The following is a 16,735-nucleotide window of genomic DNA, read 5'->3' as shown; positions in this document are numbered from 1 at the left end:
CAAATCACAGCCTTGCTATTTCCTCATTACTAGTTCAGTTGAGTTTAATCTCTGAGATCCATGGTACATCTAAAAACAAAAGACACCAGCTGTCTTGATTTGCAAAGGAACTGTGTGGAAAGTGTTTTACTGTATTACAGAAATGTTGGTTATTTCAAACATATTTCTCTTTCTTAGCTGTGTAAAGTTGTGCCCTAGAGTGATGGCTGAGGAAAACCAAACTATAACATCTGAGTTCCTCCTACTGGGGTTCTCTGACCTCAGAGCCCTTCAACAGCCACTGTTCTGGTTGGTGCTTCTGGTCTACCTGATAACATTGCTGGGTAACTCAGTGATCATCTTTCTTACACAAGCTAGCCCTGGGCTGCACTCGCCCATGTACTTCTTCCTACGCCATCTCTCGGTAGTGGAGTTTCTCTACACCACCGACATTGTGCCCAGAACCCTGGCTGATCTGACCACTTCTCACCCCCAGACCATTTCCTTCTGGGGCTGTGCGGCCCAGATGTATTTCTTCATTGTCCTGGGCATCTCAGAGTGCTGCCTGCTCACAGCCATGGCCTACGACCGTTATGCGGCCATCTGTCAGCCTCTACACTATTCCTCATTAATGAACCCGCGGGCCTGTGCAGCCATGGTGGGAACCTCATGGATCATGGGCATCATCACAGCTACTACTCACTCCTCCCTCATCTTCACTCTGCCTTTCCCCAGACGCCCCATCATCCCACACTTTCTGTGTGACATCCTCCCGGTACTGAGGCTGGCGAGCGCTGGGAAGCACAGGAGCGAAATCTCTGTGATGACAGCCACTGTGGTCTTCATCATGATTCCCTTCTCTCTGATCGTCACTTCTTACGCCCGCATCCTGAGAGCCATCCTGGCAATGGCTTCCACCCAGAGCCGCCACAAGGTCTTCTCTACCTGCTCCTCCCACTTGCTTGTGGTCTCCCTCTTCTTTGGAACAGCCAGTATCACATACATCAGGCCCCAAGCAGGCTCTTCTGTCACCACAGACCGAATCCTTAGTCTCTTCTACACAGTTGTTACACCCATGCTCAACCCTATCATCTACACCCTCCGTAACAAAGAGGTGACAGGAGCCGTAAAACACATGCTGAGGAGGTGGGTTCCCTAACCCGGAGGGAACTGAGGAGCTCCTCTCCTTCACTGCTCCTCCTCCCAGCGTTCAGGCATCCAACTTAAACTTCAGCCTAACAGAATGCTTAAAGAAATCTCAAACAAGTAAGTCCTCCTGCAGAAAGTGCTAAAACTGAGGAACAAATATGCATCTTAGCTCTGTTTCCATACCCCAGATAGTCTCTCAGAGTGGGGGCTGGGTACTACGAAACAACAGAATGGAAGAGATCCTTGACTTGGGAAAAGAATATTCTCTAGATTGTCCTGTACCCTGGGCAATGTTCCAGAGAATCATGTAAGCCATGAAGGCAGATGTCTTTAAACTTGACCTCCAATAGGCCCCTAGACCCTGGAGAAATTCACCTACTTTTAGTTACATCTTTCTTCTATTTGTGTAAAATTTAGTGATACATTTATTCTGGGGTTCCCTTCAAGAGGAAGAATATATCAGTGAAATAGTCACACAATTTCCCTCCAAAGACACCACTGTGAAGAGAAGACAGCTTAGGACTTAGGATATCTGGTGTTTGGGAAACCTTTTTCCAGGTGATCTTCCAACAGACTTCCACTTCACAGACATCCCCTGGAGGAATAACTTCACCACAAGAATCCTCTTATTCCCTCCTGTCTCCTCAGCTAAGTTCATTTCCACAGAGCCTCCTGTTCCCACTAATTCTTCTTATAGCTCTGTCTTTTCAAAAGCTATTTAAGAAATTCTTCATACACATCTTACCCAATATGTACACCGAGCAAATTTCCATTCATCCTGTTGCTCAACTCCATTATTCCTCATTGAAATTTTTTACCTAAACACATCTCATTATTACTTTATGCCACAACCATTAAAAATCTTTTTCAAAAATTGTAATTATTTTTATATTTCTTCATTTAATATATATGTTAAGTACTAATATTTAAATGCATATAAGGGAAACTGAAATGACTTTTAAGATTCAATACATTCTTTTCTACTTTATAGTTACAAGGAAAATAGAATACACAACAATAGAGTAGTCTTTGAATGTTGATTTTTTTATAAAACTTCCTGAAAAATTTGCTTCTGTGAACATAAATTTTATACTTAAATTTTTTTAGATGCTTCTTCTTTGGTATACAGCTTGCTATATATCTAAATCATACTCCAAAGAAATACCTGTACACGTGTTTAGTATGACATTATTCATAATAGATAAGGATCAATGACTCCTGTATTATTTGTCATTCTGTGATCTGATTGTTTGGCTTAGAAGTGTCTTCCAAGTTCATTTATGTGTTGCATGTGTCAAGATTTACTGATAACATAAAGTTGAATCATATTCTACTACATGATATGTATTTCATGCATTCTCTTTTTAAATTATTTCTTATTTTTTGATATTATACGATGACTTCTTTAATTAGAAATCTTCAGATAGACATTCAGATTATTTATATGTCTTCCTAGTGTAAATAAAGATAAAAATATGTGAGTATAAAAAATGCTTATTGAAGATCATTGTGTCTGTTCATTTACAAATATATCCAAGGTAGGAATTCTGGATCATATGGTCGTTCTGTTTTTAATGTTTCTGGAACAGTCATGTTCTTCTCTGTAATGATTTTTAATGTTTCTGGAACAGTCATGTTCTTCTCTGTAATGACTGTCACTGAGTCAAAGTCAAGCTGTGTCTTCAGACTGGCTTGGAACTTGGAACTTCAGCACCAGTTTCCTCAAAACTAAGATTTCAGGCATGAGCATTGTAGCCTCACCCCATGCTTTGGCTTCACATTTTCCCAATGACAAGAGACTGAGAAATTGTCCCCAAGCAAGATGACTCAGTGTATTCAGGTCCACTGTCTGCTTTATCAACTGGGATATTTTATCCTTTTAAATTGATAGGGTTTCTTGAATATTTTGCAAATTAATGTCCACCTACCATGTTTATGAGTATTTTCTTCTATCCCATGAGTTGACTTTGTCTCTATTGTTTCCTTTGCTACCCAGAATCTTTTCGGTATTTTATTTTCCCATTTGTCTATTTTTGCTGACCATATATATGACAAACAAAACAATATTATACAATTCTTTCACTTGCTTAGTCATAGTTATGCCAAGATATTTTGGAGGCTATTGTAAAAGGCATTATTTTCCTGACTTCTTTCTCAGTATATTTGCCATTTGTATATAGAAAAGCTACGGATTTTGTGTGTTAATTTTGTATTCTGCTACATTGTTGAAAGTGTTTATCAGCTCTAGAAGTTCCCCGATAGAATTTTTAGGTAATTTTTATTATTAAAATATGGTAATCTCTTAATAAAGATACTTTAAATTCTTCTTTTCCTATTTGTATCCCCTTGATATCCTTCAGTTATCGTATTGTTTTAGCTAAGACTTCAGGTATTGTCTTGAATAGGTATGAAAAAAAAGACATCCTTTTCTTGTTCCTCATTTAGTGGAATTGATGTAAGTTTCTCTCTGTTTGAGTTGATGTTTGCTATGTGCTTACTGTAAATTCCCTTTATTATATTGAGATATGTGTCTTGCATCCCTAGGCTCTATAGAACTTTTATTATAAAAGGACATTGGGTTTTTGTCAAAGGGGTTTTCCAAAACTAATGAGATGATAATGTGTCTTAGAGAATGGGAGAAAGTGATGCTACATAGATGGGTTACACAAAATAAGGCAGAACTTCATCCATTAGAATATTCCGTGTACATATTTATCTGGGATTGTGCCCAGATATCTAAGCACCCCTGTTCCTGCTTGGTTCACCCTCAGCCTCTCAGCAGTCCAATAATGGTTGCTGTGAAGGAGGCTTGTTCACTCCTGAGTATCAGAGATCTCTACTTGTTATTGACAGACCTTCCCAAGACCTAACCGTGATGTCATTTATAATAAGGAAGAGGAACCGTGTGTTCTTAACTCTACCATCATCTATCTGTATGCATTTTCAAATAAGTCTTTCTAGTAGAAAGGAAAAATTCTGTTTTTTCTCGAGGCAACACATTAAGATTCTCCCCAAGGTAATCAGACCCACTCAGGTTTTTCCCCACATGGAGGCCTCACAGATTTTTTTAACATATCTGATAAAAACTACCACAACAATATGAAATGTTTCTACCCGAAACTAGGAATGCCTGTATGAATGGTGTGGTATACCATCGCATGTGCCAAAATGGTCACACAAAACCTCGAGACAACGTTTTATTGCAAATAAGAAATACTAACAAATGTCTAAATTCACAATAGACATTGCAATTGTGATAATAAAATATAAATTTCAACACAAAATGATACCCAACAAATTTTTCAGGTTTCCTCCCCTGATTGTTGAGTTTACCCCTGTTTTATTTTGAATTTTTATTTTCCTTTTATTAAATAATTTTCATAATGTCCATGAGTTACTTTGTAAGGATAAAGTCCTCTTATGCCAGTTTTATTACCATGGACAACACAGAAAAACTTTAAGTAGTATTGTTTGACTCCTGCTGTCCAGCACCAACAATGTGTCTAATGTAGTTATATTTTCTCATCCCCTGGGCTTTTCCCAGCTATTGCCTGTGAGGGTGTGATTGCCCAAAAAAATTATCTTGATTCCTAAGTGACTTTTAAATATGAGGCTCCAAGGAGTCTTTTGTTTCTTGCCTCCACTGTCTTCTATTATGGTTGGAATATATAAGATAATAGTAACAGTCTTTAGTGCTAAATGTATCCAGAAACTCAACTATCCTTAATTAATCAATTGCCCATCACAAAACCAGCAATTTATGCTGTGCGTTACTGTATTGTGGCTAACAAGGAAGCAAGAACACATCTGTGTTTTAAGTGACAAATGCTCTCTCATGGAGGAAAATATGTGCCAGGAGCTCATTGTATACTGCAGGACCATTTTAGGATGAGTTTAGCCCTGAGAAAACCTAGTGTTTACATCTCTGATGCGGTCTCACTGTTCAGCCTGGGCCTTGGTGTTAGCACCTACAGATAAATTGTCAACCGATGTCAGGCAATGACCTCAAGCCGAAGGGTAAGAATGAACATGACTTTTACTCCACTTATGTTTATGTGTATTACTGTATGTCTTGTATACACAGTTTCAGGAAAAGATGAGTGAGAAATATAGATATTTTCCCTTTAATAAAAGTTTTAGACTTAGGCAATCAATTTTGAATACTTGCATTAGTATTTCATGGAACCAACCTAGAATCATATGTGAAATTTTTACTGGAAGGATAACCCTAGAAATTATTACCATGCCTGATTTAGAAAGAGGCAAAAATTTCTCACGGACATAGATCTATATTTTTTTTCATAGATCTATATTTTAAAAGATTTTAAAAATTAAACATATGCACACAAATAAAATGTTATTTTACTGAGATTTTATTATTCATTCTAAGTCTCTGGAAAATAAGCACTCAAAACATCACTTAGATGAATATTATGGGATTCTTAAATTTTAAACATTTGTTCAAGTCTGAATTCAGGAAAAGCCATAAATATATGATTAAATCTTAAAGGTCGTCTCTAGATCTAGACAAAACTGAACAACAAAAGAGCAGGGTGGCAAGTTGAGACTGAAAAGAGGAAGATGCGTCCTCATGTAGGGACCTAATTCCCATCACTTAGTGACAAGAGGATAACAAGCTTGAGGTCAGCATGGGCTAGACAATGAATGGCTATAATATATAATTATAATTATATATATTATATATATTAATATATATGAATTATATATATTATATCCCAGTGAGAGGTTCTCACAGTGTGAATTTCAGTCACCTTCTGATGACAATGGACTCACCAATTTGATGTAAGCTCTATCACATTTTATCTCCCATTTTGTTTTTTATATTTATTTTATTTGGCCGGAGACCCATCCAAATGGTGACGCTCAGTATACGTGGAGCCAAGAGTATCTGAATGCAGTGCTCACTCAGACCAAAAAAAGGTATCTAGAAAGACATTGTTCAAAGGTCTACACGTACATGAATCAAGACTTTAAGTTAATAGATTCAGCAGTATAGATACATAGAGGAAATAACCTCCTACATTCTACAGACTGCAATGCATTTAGAGTCCATGAAAACTCATAAACTTTTAAAGGTTCCTACAAGAAAGAAATAATTCTTGACATGATAGAAATGCCACATATTACATACTTGGCTGAAATATTTTACTAAAGTCCATAAACATGCTAGTTACTATGATTCAGTTGAATATGTCACTATATTTTTAAAATAGCTCTCTGATGGAAATGTTTCAAAAGAATAGTAAAACAGCTTAATCTCAAAATACTTTATTTATAATCATGTAAAAAATACTTTGAGCTCTAAAACATAATTTATATGTTAGAAAACATAATTTATAGAAAATATTCTCTAGCAATATGATTGGGGAAATTTTACCTTAGTCTAACTGATGGTTTAAAAAAAAGTCTCTAGCTTCTGGTCCTAACTTTTCATGGAATGAAACATTGCTCAAACATAAAGTAATCAAATTACTAAACAGTCTAAGGAATAAAACAGAAAAAAATTAGCTATATTTGACATTTTTATATCTCTCTGCCCTGATATTAAACATGAAATGAACAAATAATTGTATAAAAGTATGCATTTAAGTTTTGTCCATAACTATTCTATTACATTAGTTATACAAATATTGCTTCTAACTGTGCCTTCCTTTATTTCTCTATTATTTTGGTTTAGACAAAAAAAATGTGACTAACTCTTCCTTTGTTTGGATGACCAATACATAATACTTAATTTGTAAAAATTAAGCATTCAGTCAAGTATGTTCCAATAAAGAGAGTACAGTAACTAAAGCATACTAAGACTCTGAACACTGGCTTGCCACTGATCCAGGAAAGAATGGGCACATACTTTGCCTATTGGTGTCTCAGATTTCACACTTTCAAGTGAATTTAGAGACAATAAGATGTGTGTATAGGTTTCTTGTACTCTTTCTTTGTCTCTTTTTTCTGATTGTTTTCTTGTTTGTTTTGTTCTATTCTGTTTGTTTTTATTTTCTTATTGTATTATTATTATTATTACTATTTACTATTATTATTAATTGTCTTTGTTGCTTGTATTCTAACAAAAGAGAGAGAAAGAATGGGTGTGGATTTAAGCTTGTAAGAAAGTTGGAATGATCTGGGAGGAGTTGAGGTTGGGAAACTGTAATCAGAATATATTGCATTAAAAAACTATGCCCAGTTAAAAAAGTAAACATTATGGCTCAGTAGGTTAAAGATTCTTGTATCCAAGCCTGAAATGCTAAGTTTAATACTTGAGGCTCACATGGTAGAAGTAGATAATCAAGTACCACAAATTGTCCTCTCACTTCAATGTACATACAGTATAGCATGTACATACATACATATATACGTACACACACAAATAAGTACATACACATATACATTTAAAAAATAAATAACCTGGAGATAATAAGCATCCATACTTTGCAGGTTATTGTAAGGTAATGCATATGTGGTACAGTTAGAATATTGCTTGATATATATCAAAACATTTATATTTGTTTAATTGTTTATAATGAGTTAAATCACAGAAAGATATGCAATGCACATTTTAAGTAAATAAGATTAGAAGCTAGGTAGCAACAGTTTGAGAATTAACTAATGTAGAATATAGCTCTGAAGAAATGGGGAAGTGAGGAGTGCAGTTTGTAGTGAGGATATTTTGCAGCTTTGTTTTAATTTTCTCCCTAATATGTTTTATAAACTACATTCACCTGAACAACTAACTCGAACCATGAATATATATGGACAAGCATGTATAGTCTCACTAAAATTTGTCACATTAATAAAAATAGCACACAGACATTCGGTATATTGAATGAATAGTTATGAAGATGCTCATCATTGATGATTTTTGTCATTGAATTCTACAGGTCAAGTCTCCCTGACATTAACATTTAGGTTTGGAAAATTCCTGAAGTTGATAATGAGAAACCACACATCAATTACAACATTCATCCTCCTGGGACTCACAGATGATCCTCAATTACAGGTCTTGCTTTTTATTTTTCTATTTGTCACCTACCTATTGAGTGTAACTGGTAATTTAACCATCATTACCCTCACCACAGTGGATCCCAAACTTAAAACTCCCATGTATTTCTTCCTCCAAAATTTCTCTTTCCTAGAAATCTCATTTACAAGTGCCTGTGTCCCAAGATTCTTATACAGTATTTCAACAGGAGACAGAACAATTACATACAATGCATGTGCAACTCAAATATTTTTTACAGATCTTTTTGGGGTGGCTGAATTTTTTCTTCTGGCCACCATGTCATATGATCGCTATGTGACCATATGTAAACCTTTGCACTATATGACCATCATGAACAACAAGGTATGTAGAACAATGATTATTTCTTGTTGGATAGCAGCATTCATGATTATTCTACCACCACTTAGTTTAGGTTTGGGTCTGGAATTCTGTGATTCTAATATCATTGATCACTTTGGATGTGATGCAAATCCTATTCTGAAAATATCATGCTCAGACACTTGGTTAATTGAGCAGATGGTAATAGTCTCCGCAGTATTGACATTCATCATTACTCTTATATGTGTAGTCTTTTCCTACATATACATCATAAGGACAATTCTAAAATTCCCTTCTCTTCAACAAAAGAGAAAAGCCTTTTCAACCTGTTCTTCACACATGATTGTGGTTTCCATCACCTATGGCAGCTGCATCTTCATCTACGTCAAACCATCTGCAAAAGAAGAGGTAACCATTAATAAAGGTGTTTCAGTGCTTATTTCTTCCATATCACCCATGCTGAATCCTTTCATATATACTCTGAGGAACAAGCAAGTTCAACAAGCTTCTCATGACTTACTCAAGAAAATTGCATTTCTTTTAAAGAAGTGACGTGTGCCCGAGTTGACAAATCAAGGTGTCATCTCTTCTTGTTTTTTCATTATAAATAACAAGCTTTGTACTTTCTTGGACAACAGGCAATTACGTGACCTCTTATGCTTTTTGTTGGTTGTGGTGCTTTTGGTGGTGGTGGTGGTGTAACTACCCACAGAAATCACGAAACTAATAAGGGACCACGGGAGCCATCAGCTTTTAAGAAAAGACAGAGAGATACAATTCACAAGGTATGAAGGGGGAATTGGAGATAACAAAACAATAAAGGTTAAGTGTTGTGGGAGATGGACCAAAAGACAGAAGTGGGATTTGAGAAGTCATAATTAACACTGAAAGTCTTCTGGAAAGAAAAAAAATAGAAACTTTAGAAGCTTCTTAACATTATGTGTATACATATATAAAAGGGCTTAAATAGAATCATTTAATGGGACTCCTGCCACATATCACAGGTAAATAAATAAAAAGCCTAACAGCAGGTATGGAATACCTCTTTTGACCTTGTTGATTGGTGAGGTCACATAGACCCCCCACAAACATTACATACTACTGCCAAGGGTTGCCCTCCAGAAGTAACACCCTGTTGCTGAACACACCAAATGCTTGAGTAACAAAACATAGAGAAATCAAACTGGTGCTCACCTGGAAGCTTCATGCTTTTGACTAGTTGTCATAGTTCCTAAAGGCATAGTGATGACATTTGGGAAGCAAAGTAATCATCAGCCATATCCAGCTGTGAGCCTTGAAAGCTACAACAGTTTGAAAAGTTATAACCACTACTATACTAGTGGCATGAATGTTATGTGAGTAGCCAACCATTTTCTAGCTAGACTTAAGACACTCCACAAAATAAAATTCATTCCCAGTACTGTTAATGAGTCTGGGTAGGTAATAGGCCCTAAGAGAGAACCTGTTACTATTCTGCTAAATAGACCTAGTATTAAACCAACTACTAAAGATAAAGTATTAAATTGATTCCTAAAGACCTATACCCATAGATAAGTTTATCTCTCAATCCTCATCTCAGGGTCTTCTTTTATGGTAGATGATGAATAACATGGAAATCCACAATTGGCCAACAGGCAAGAATTCACAGTGTTCAATCCTTAATTAGACATCTAAACCATGCTTCCTTAACCCAAAGTTCAAAGATATGATAATTATTGAAGAGTATATAGAAAGATTATGAGTTGATGTGAGATTCTCCTCTGTATGCTGTGAATATGTTTTACTACCATTGGTTAATAAAAAAGCTGCTATGGCTTATAGCAGGACAGAATATAGCAATGCAGGAAAATTAAATGAATTCAGGGAGAAAGAAGGCAAAGTCAGACAGATGCCATGTAGCTGTCCAAGAAACAAGATGTGAGGCAACAAACCCTGAGCATTGTGGTAAAATATAAAATAATAGAAAAGGGTTAATTTAAAATGAAAGAGCTAGCTAGGAATACACCTAGCCCATTGGCCAAACAGTGTGGTAATTAAAATAGTTTTGTGTGATTATTTGGGTCTGTGTACCTGGGAAATGAAAGCACAGTATTCATTTACATAATGGCACCCAATGTGGGGCAACACACATACACATACAACCTAAGAAAGCATTTTTTAAAAGGGTGGAGAAGGTTCTAGGCCCACAAAAACAGGAATCAACTGGAGCTTCTTGATAGCCACATTTTTTTCAGTTAGCCTCTGTTTGCTGGCTGTAAGCAGAGGCATAGCTCCTTTAAGAGACAGTTTCCTGGTTTATGCTGGTGGCATGAATGGCTCTGGATCTTTTGGGAAGTCCTGCTACAAAGTTATTAAATGGGGTTTGTGAGTAGAGTGCTATAAGTTGCTTACTGGTGATATAGACCTGCTGTCTCTAGAGCTGGGGCAGTTAACATGGTTCACAGAGGCTGTGAACATACCTCTGCCACAGTGGACAGGGAAGAGCCAACTGGCAAAGCTGCAGCATTAGCTCTAGCCACATCTTCTTAGTAATTAAAAAAACTCTCCAGGTCAGAAAAGATTACAGATATACAATAAGACAGAATCAGACAAAAAAAAAAAACCTTTGAATAGGTCGTACTGTTGGATAAATGTACATGGGCTTAGGAAAGAGAAAAGAAAGAATACAGGCAGTCATAGATAAAAGGAGTAAAAGTAAAATAAATATTAAAAAGTAGTAGAATAAAAAATAGTCATGTAAAGATGGAATATAGAGAGAGAATGGATTATGTGTATCATTGTGTTTTCTTTAGATTTTTTGACTGTTAATGAGTTAATTGCTGGGGAAAATATTTGACTCTTGGACTGCTCAACTAAACCAACATATATATTTTAAAGGTATCTTGACTTCAAAATTTGAGTCTAAGGATATGTTACTTTGGAAAAGAGGTTCTGCTTTTGTTTCCACAGAAGAGAACATGTGAATTCCTTCCAGGCTAATGTAGTTTGATGGAACAAGGCCCACTAAAAGGTGTCCATGAACCCTAAAAGTGCTTTGCCCAACAAACAGCATACAGGAGTTTGGAGAAAACAATGCCTAATCATTCTATAAATGATTGTTTATAAATATTTGTTTTCATTGGGTTGGTTATAAGTAGCTAATGGTCACAATCAATCTCATTCTAAAATAAAATAAAATAATGGGACTTTGATATATACATTGGTATGGACTTTGGTTTATTGATTCAAATTTAAGATCAATTTTATTATATCTGTATTTCTACTCTTGCTTGAGGTATTATGTTTATATACTCATTTTAAAATGTAATGTATAATTTAAAATTACAGATTAATAGACAGTCATTTATAATTGTCAAACATAGTTAGGCTAGTTGGGTCTTCCAGATAGAGATATATTTCAGTTAGATAGATAATCTTCAACAATTTAAAGACACAGAATATGGCATTTAAAGGTTTTAAGAACTTGCACTTCTATTAACAGTGAGACATGACTATTACTAGCAGCACCAATTAATTCAGAGAGGTTGATGGGCATTGAAGAAACTTATTATGGAATTTGCCTTCAATGTGACAAGGCTAGCCATTTGAGGAAGAAATTGCTCTTGGGGGACTGCTTGATGGTATGCTATATAAACTGGGCATGCAGGCCCCACATAAAAATGACTACTGAACTTGCCAAAAGAAGGTGAGATAGCCCTTCAAGATTCTTCCTTCATGAAAAGTTTTCCAGACATTCTGCAGCACATACAAGAAAGTGAATGACAAACTGCCAATATAGACAAAGCATTCTTTCAAATTTCCTGCTTCATAGAAGAGTCTGCCATATAGTATGGGCCTGTAGGCTGCAGATGGATATCCCAATGGTACAGAAGAACTTTGGGTGACTGTCCAGACAGCAAGATGTCTCTGTCAATTCTAGAGTTTTGGAAGTTGCTCACAATGCACTTCCTGTTTACTTAGGTAATATTATATCCTTCTGGGGTCTTCAATGGAATTGAAGACATATAGTTACAATTTTCCTTAGTTATGATAAAAGACAAATTAGATATGAAACCTTATACTCACAAAGATAAAATAGATGATAGACTATTTTCCATATACAAATAGACTAAATATTGTAACTGTAATTCTTGTTGGATACCTGTTTTGTTATACGTAGAAGTTAAACCTTTTCTTTTTATTTTGACAGAAAAGGGGAGATGATATGGGATTCCCCTTTGTATGCTGTGAATGTTTTATTACTATTGATTAATAAATAAGCTGCTTTGACCTATGACAGGGCAGAATATAACTACATGGGAAAACTAAACTGAATGTAGGGAGAAAGAAAGCAGAGTCAGGCAGATGCCATGTAGCTGCCCAAGAGGCAAGAGGTGAGGCAACAAACCACGAGCCTCACGGTAAAATATAAAATAATAGAAATGGATTCATTTAAGATGTAAGAGCTAGCTAAGAACATGCCTGAGCCACTGGCCAAACAGTGTTGCAATTAAAATCATTTTTGTGTGATTATTCAGGTCTGGGTAGCTAAAAAACAAAAGTACAGTCTCCATTTACAATGAGTCAGTGGATGGTTATAAGAAAACAATGTTTCTTGACACATCAGGGCAGTCACACATATTAACTGATAATGGCTGTCACTGCATGCACAAGGCCCACACAAGATCAAGCCAGACATAAATCATAGCATGGAAGGGGGAGGGTGGTCAGGAGGTCTCAACCCTACTTGGGAAGCTATTGGCAACTGGTGGGTTCTAGGAAAGAGATAGGTTTTTTCAAAGATGTGTCCTCTGAAAGGCTACTTTTGCTCCAATAGATGACCCTACACCCATGCACATTCTGTTAGCAATAAGTCATATAAATGGATTCAAAGCCAGAAATCACATGATCATCTCAATATATGTATGATGTGAGATTTCCCTCTGTAACATTGATAAATAAAGGAACTGTTTGGGGCCTATAGCAGAGTTATAGGGGAACAGAGCTAGGCAGAGAAAACTAAACAGAATGCTGGGAGAAAGAAGGCAGAGTCAGAGAGAAGCCATGGAGCTGCTGGAGACAGATACTGGGAACTTTACTGGGTAAGCCACAGCCATGTGGTGAAATACAGATGAATATAAATGAGTTACATTAATATAATAGTTAGCCAATAAGAAGCTAAAATGAATGTGCCAAGCAGTGATTTAATTAATACAGTTTCTGTGTGATTATTTTGGGGCAAGCATCTGGGAATGAAACAAGCGACCTCCTTACAACATATGCAGAAAAGGCTGCTGACAAAAATCAGCATAGCTTTCTGACAAAACCTTCAGGAGACTGAGGAGGAGGGAGCACATCTAACAAGATAAAGGGCACATATGACAACCCTTTAACATGCTAAAGCAGGGGGAAAAGGGAGCATCTCTAACATGACAAAGGGCACATATGACAACCCTTTAACACGCTAAAGTAGGGGGGAAGGGAGCATCTCTAACATGACAAAGGGCACATATGACAACCCTTTAACACGCTAAAGTAGGGGGGGAAAGGAGCACATCTAACAAGATAAAGGGCACAAATGACAACCCTTTAACATGCTAAAGTAGGGGGGAAGGGAGCATTTCTAACATGACAAAGGGTACATATGACAACCCTTTAACACGCTAAAGTAGGGGGGAAGGGAGCATTTCTAACATGACAAAGGGTACATATGACAACCCTTTAACATGCTAAAGTAGGGGGGAAAGGGAGCATCTCCAACATGATAAAGGGTACATATGACAACCCTTTAACATGCTAAAGCAGGGGGAAAGGGAGCATTTCTAACATGATAAAGGATACATATGACAACCCTTTAACACGCTAAAGTAGGGGGGAAAAGGAGCATTTCTAACATGACAAAGGGTACATATGACAACCCTTTAACACGCTAAAGTAGGGGGGAAAGGGAGCATCTCTAACATGATAAAGGGCACATATGACAACCTTTTTACATGCTCAATGTAGAGAATCTCTAGACACAATCAAACCAGTAACAAGAAAACTGTTCATTCTCTCCATTCCTTTTCAACACTTGAAGTCTTAACTAGAGCAAACTATGCAGAGTTGTGGAGCCCAGTCTCAAAGGATACATCTACAAATATTCCCACATCAAAGGATTAAGGAACAGTGTGGGGGAAATGTTGGGAAAAGTGTAAAAGCCAAAGTGTCATGAAGTTTTCTAGAAGACTGTACCTCCTGGTAACATCAGAAGCAGAACCTTCATCTGGTGATGGACGGAGATAGAGACAGAGGCCCACACTGGAGCACTGGACTGAGCTCCCAAGGTCCCAATGAGGAGCAGAAGGAGGGAGAACAAGAGCAAAGAAGTCGGGACCACGAGGGGTGCACCCACCCACTGAGACAGTGGAGCTGATGTATTGGGAGTTCACCAAGACCAGCTGGACTGTGACTGAAAAAGCATGGGATAAAACTGGACTCTCTGAACATGGCGAACAATGAGAGCTGATGAGACGCCAAGGACAATGGCAAGGGGTTTAGATCCTACGTAATGTGCTGGCTTTGTGGGAGCCTACCCAGTTTGGATGTTCACCTTCCTAGATATGGACGGAGGGACCTAGGACTTACCACAGGACAGGGAACCCTGACTGCTCTTTGGACTGGAGAGGGAGGGGGAAAGGAGTGGGGGGAGGGGGAAAAGGGTGGGAGGAGGGGGAGGGAAATGGGAGGCTGGGAGGAGGGGGAAACTTTTTTTTTCTCATTTTCTAAATAAAAAAAAAAGAAGCTATACCCATAAAGCCACATCAACAGGACTGCCTAAAAATGAGCTGAACAAGGGTGACACCAATGAACATATAAGACTGCACGAAGAAAAATCCACTAGACCTCAATCCTGAACAAAGACCTATGAACAACTCAACAAAACTGAGAGAGGTGCCCTCCCCTGAATGCACCAATTGGTTGCCAAAATTATAAACATACATACGAGCAACATTACATGGACTCAATAAGTTATATTTGGAAACTTTTGTATAGGTAAATGTGTATGAAATACATATACACATGGAATAACAATTGATGAAAAGGAATTTAAAGAACAGTGGAGAAAGGAGGGTATGAAAAGAGGAAAGGGAATGGGAGAATGTTATATTTAAATTAAAACCACAAAAATTTAAATTAAGAATGAATAGAATTAAGTTTATGAAGGATGAAGCTGTATTTTTATTTCATTTAGAAGGAAGAAGGGCTCATCAATTTATTTTAAAATTTATTGCTATGACTTGTTTCTAAAAAAACTCTATAAAGGAAGAAGACATCTATATTAGAAAAATGGCTGTTTAATTTGAGTTTTCTCTACATTCTTGAATTCTATTACTATGAATGTTGTTTGCTATCTATCTGTTATGCCACACCCAGGTAAATCAGCACTGAAAAATTTTAGATCAACAGCATGTCTGCCCACATCATTTTCTAACAGTTGTTAAACTGATTAAAGACTACACAGTTTTGGTGATAATCTTTTTAATTATAAACTATGTGTAAGTTCATTCGTTCTTTTTTATTTATTTATTATTTATCTGTAGCTTTGGAACCTGTCCTGGAACTAGCTCTTGTAGACCAGGCTGGCCTCTAATTCACAAAGATTCGCCTGCCTCTGCTTCCTGAGGATTAGGATTAAAGGCATGTGCTACCACCACCCGGCTAAGTTCATTCATTCTATACACTAGGCAAAAAGCATCTTCTAAGCTTGAACACATTTTTCTGTTCTTTCAGTATCTTCCAGATGAACCTGTGAAACAGTGGCTTTTTAAGTCATAAAGTTGGATGTCTTCTTTATTTCTAAAATTTCAAAAACTTTTCATCAATTGATTTGAGCAGTTACCCTGAACTCTTCCTCCCTTGGGTTGAAAAGGTGACATATTTGACAGCTGAATTTTTATCAAGAATATGGAAAAACTTAGGTATCTCCTTTTAATCAATTATATCTATTCTTTGACAAGTATGTGTGTATATGTAACACATTCTGGTCACTCTCATCCCGCACCTCTCATAGCTCCCTCTGCCCACCCCAGTCATCTCCAGCCCTCTACCAATACTTTCCCGATGTCCACGTCTTTTGGATCTGTGCAGAGATGGAGAGAGTAGAGTGGGAGAGGCAGGAGCCAATGAGGAGGGTATTTTAGAAGAGAATATGATGAAATTATTTATTTTTAATGTGGAAAGTATTTACACTTAGATATTAACTTCCTTTGAGTATATTTCTACTTTTTCAATCAAAACAGATATCAA

At 36.8% G+C, this 16,735-nt stretch overlaps 2 protein-coding genes across 2 annotated transcripts; both read left to right on the top strand.

The window, feature by feature from the left end:
* The first annotated feature begins 202 nt into the window (after nt 1-202).
* Nucleotides 203-1,138, top strand: LOC142838887 (olfactory receptor 10P1-like). The gene has a single exon (XM_075954573.1). It carries the CDS (start codon nt 203-205, stop codon nt 1,136-1,138), a length of 936 nt encoding a protein of 311 aa, XP_075810688.1.
* A 6,942-nt stretch (nt 1,139-8,080) lies between these two features.
* On the top strand, nt 8,081-9,019 carry LOC142838654 (olfactory receptor 6C68-like). Its single transcript, XM_075954206.1, has one exon. The coding sequence runs from the start codon at nt 8,081-8,083 to the stop codon at nt 9,017-9,019; it is 939 nt and encodes a 312-aa protein (XP_075810321.1).
* Nucleotides 9,020-16,735: the final 7,716 nt, after the last annotated feature.

The sequence above is a fragment of the Microtus pennsylvanicus genome, chromosome 20 (assembly GCF_037038515.1).
Source record: "Microtus pennsylvanicus isolate mMicPen1 chromosome 20, mMicPen1.hap1, whole genome shotgun sequence".
In the NCBI taxonomy this organism is placed as follows: Eukaryota; Metazoa; Chordata; class Mammalia; order Rodentia; family Cricetidae; genus Microtus; species Microtus pennsylvanicus.
This window is presented reverse-complemented; position numbering and strand designations above follow the sequence as displayed.

Coding starts and splice junctions, on each gene's coding strand:
- LOC142838654 (XM_075954206.1), top strand. CDS start 8,081: ATGAGAAACCACACATCAATTACAACATTCATCCTCCTGGGACTCACA.
- LOC142838887 (XM_075954573.1), top strand. CDS start 203: ATGGCTGAGGAAAACCAAACTATAACATCTGAGTTCCTCCTACTGGGG.